Genomic DNA, 1,766 nt, shown 5'->3' with positions numbered 1-1,766 from the left:
TGCTCCAATTCTTCCAATTTGCCATCTCCCGCAATTTGTCCATCCACCATGACCAACACTCGATGTGCATAGCGCAGCAAGTGGTAGTGTGAGTTCAACACTAACAAGCGTGTTTTCCCCAGCCCAATGCCATCGATTCCATCTAGAAACACACTATTCGCCACGTGGATGTCGAGTGCGCTGAGAGGGTCGTCCAACACCACGAAGTCAAAGTTTCGAGAGCGATAAAACGCTCGAGCTAGAGCAATTCGTGCTTTCTGACCACCGCTTAGATTGATACCACGTTCACCAATTTCTGTTTGGTCTCCATGGTCCAACATTTCAAAATTTGGTAGAAGCTGGCACGACTCAATAACCTTTCGATAGTGAATCGCGTCGTAGTCCTCACCGAAAAGGACGTTGTTGCGCACTGTGTCATTCTGGATCCAAGCGTGCTGACTCGCATATACCACGTTACCATGTACTACACGTTCGCCGCGAACTTGTTTTATTTCTCCAAGGATAGCGTTGACGAGGCTGGACTTGCCACTCCCCACGGCTCCAACTACAACCGTTAGTGTCTGAGGATCGAGGATGAGGTTGATGTTGGAAAGTGTTGGGATGACAGCGTCCTCCTCCCATTGGAAATCTCCATTTTCTATAGAGACCAGTGGCAGTTGTTTTGGGGTGTTCGATTCTTTATTAGTGTCGACAACTTCATCCGCATATAGAAACTCTGTTAAGCGCTTCGTCGAGGTTATGGCTTCAGCTAATGCAACTGTCGCATCGGCAAACACACTGAACGCGTTTTGACATGCAGTCGTAAGCGCCATAACGTAGAATGCCGAGGTGACGTCTAATGTGTTGCCGAGTAGTATTGTCGTCGAGAAACAAACCAGATTGAGTAGAGTGGGCGCTAGGAACATCATCGCCGAGCTTGTAAGGCGCAGATTGTTGAATTTCCGTAACAACGCAATCTCCTTCACTCTGACATCGCGAATCATTTCGTTTGCAATGTCTTCCCATCCGTAGAGTTTGATTACTCGAATCCCGTGGAGAATTTCGTTAGTGAGCTTCACTCGATTCGCACTCATACTTGAAATATGTCGGCGATATGCTCCAATTCTTCTTGCCATGGACAGAGAACTGAACACAATGAGCACTAGTGTTAGCGCTACTACGAGACCAACGATGAATCCCATTTGAATCCCAATTAGAACGCTCACGGTGGCTAGTATAAGAGGTGCGACAATGCACCACAATCCCATTTTGTACGCCTCCATCACTCGGTCACCGTCAACTCCAATTAGCGTGATGATTTCTCCTGTATCCATCCTTCGCCGTGCTGCAGCCGATAGTCGGAGAAGTTTCCGGTAAGCAGTGTTTATCACGATCATACGCGCATTGCATGACACTCGAGTAGTGAGAAATTGGCCTACACTAATAGCTGTCGCCCCGCAGAACGCAACCAACCCCAGTAGAACCGCTAACACATACCCGGATGAAATATTAAAGGCGTTGACTTTGCCTTCAATGTTCCCGATAATAGCCTTAATCAGGATCGGTTGGAGTAATGTGAGGCATGCACTTGCCATGTAACAGCCGAAGGCAACTGTGTAAGTACCTCTCACACACTTCCAAACGCCGGTGTTTATGTTGAGTGGCTCCGATCGCGCATCATCTTTTTGCTGAACTATACGTTTCTGGGCCTCTGGAAAGTAGATTGAGTCAAATTTCTCTTGCAATGGATGGGCTTGATCAGAAGCAGGAAGGTCCCAAACACTAGC

The 1,766-nt window shown here is 47.7% G+C and overlaps 1 protein-coding gene across 1 annotated transcript; it reads right to left on the bottom strand.

Annotated features, from left to right (window-relative positions):
• Nucleotides 1-94: 94 nt before the first annotated feature.
• Nucleotides 95-1,574, bottom strand: PPTG_17376 (hypothetical protein; the record flags this gene model as incomplete). The annotated part of the gene is made up of 2 exons (XM_008915023.1): nt 95-100; nt 165-1,574. 2 exons carry the CDS (start codon nt 1,572-1,574, stop codon nt 95-97), a joined length of 1,416 nt encoding a protein of 471 aa, XP_008913271.1.
• Nucleotides 1,575-1,766: the final 192 nt, after the last annotated feature.

The sequence above is a fragment of the Phytophthora parasitica genome, assembly GCF_000247585.1.
Source record: "Phytophthora parasitica INRA-310 unplaced genomic scaffold supercont2.66, whole genome shotgun sequence".
Taxonomy (NCBI): domain Eukaryota; phylum Oomycota; class Peronosporomycetes; order Peronosporales; family Peronosporaceae; genus Phytophthora; species Phytophthora nicotianae.
The sequence above is the reverse complement of the archived record's forward strand: the minus strand, read 5'-3'. Positions and strand labels throughout refer to the sequence as shown.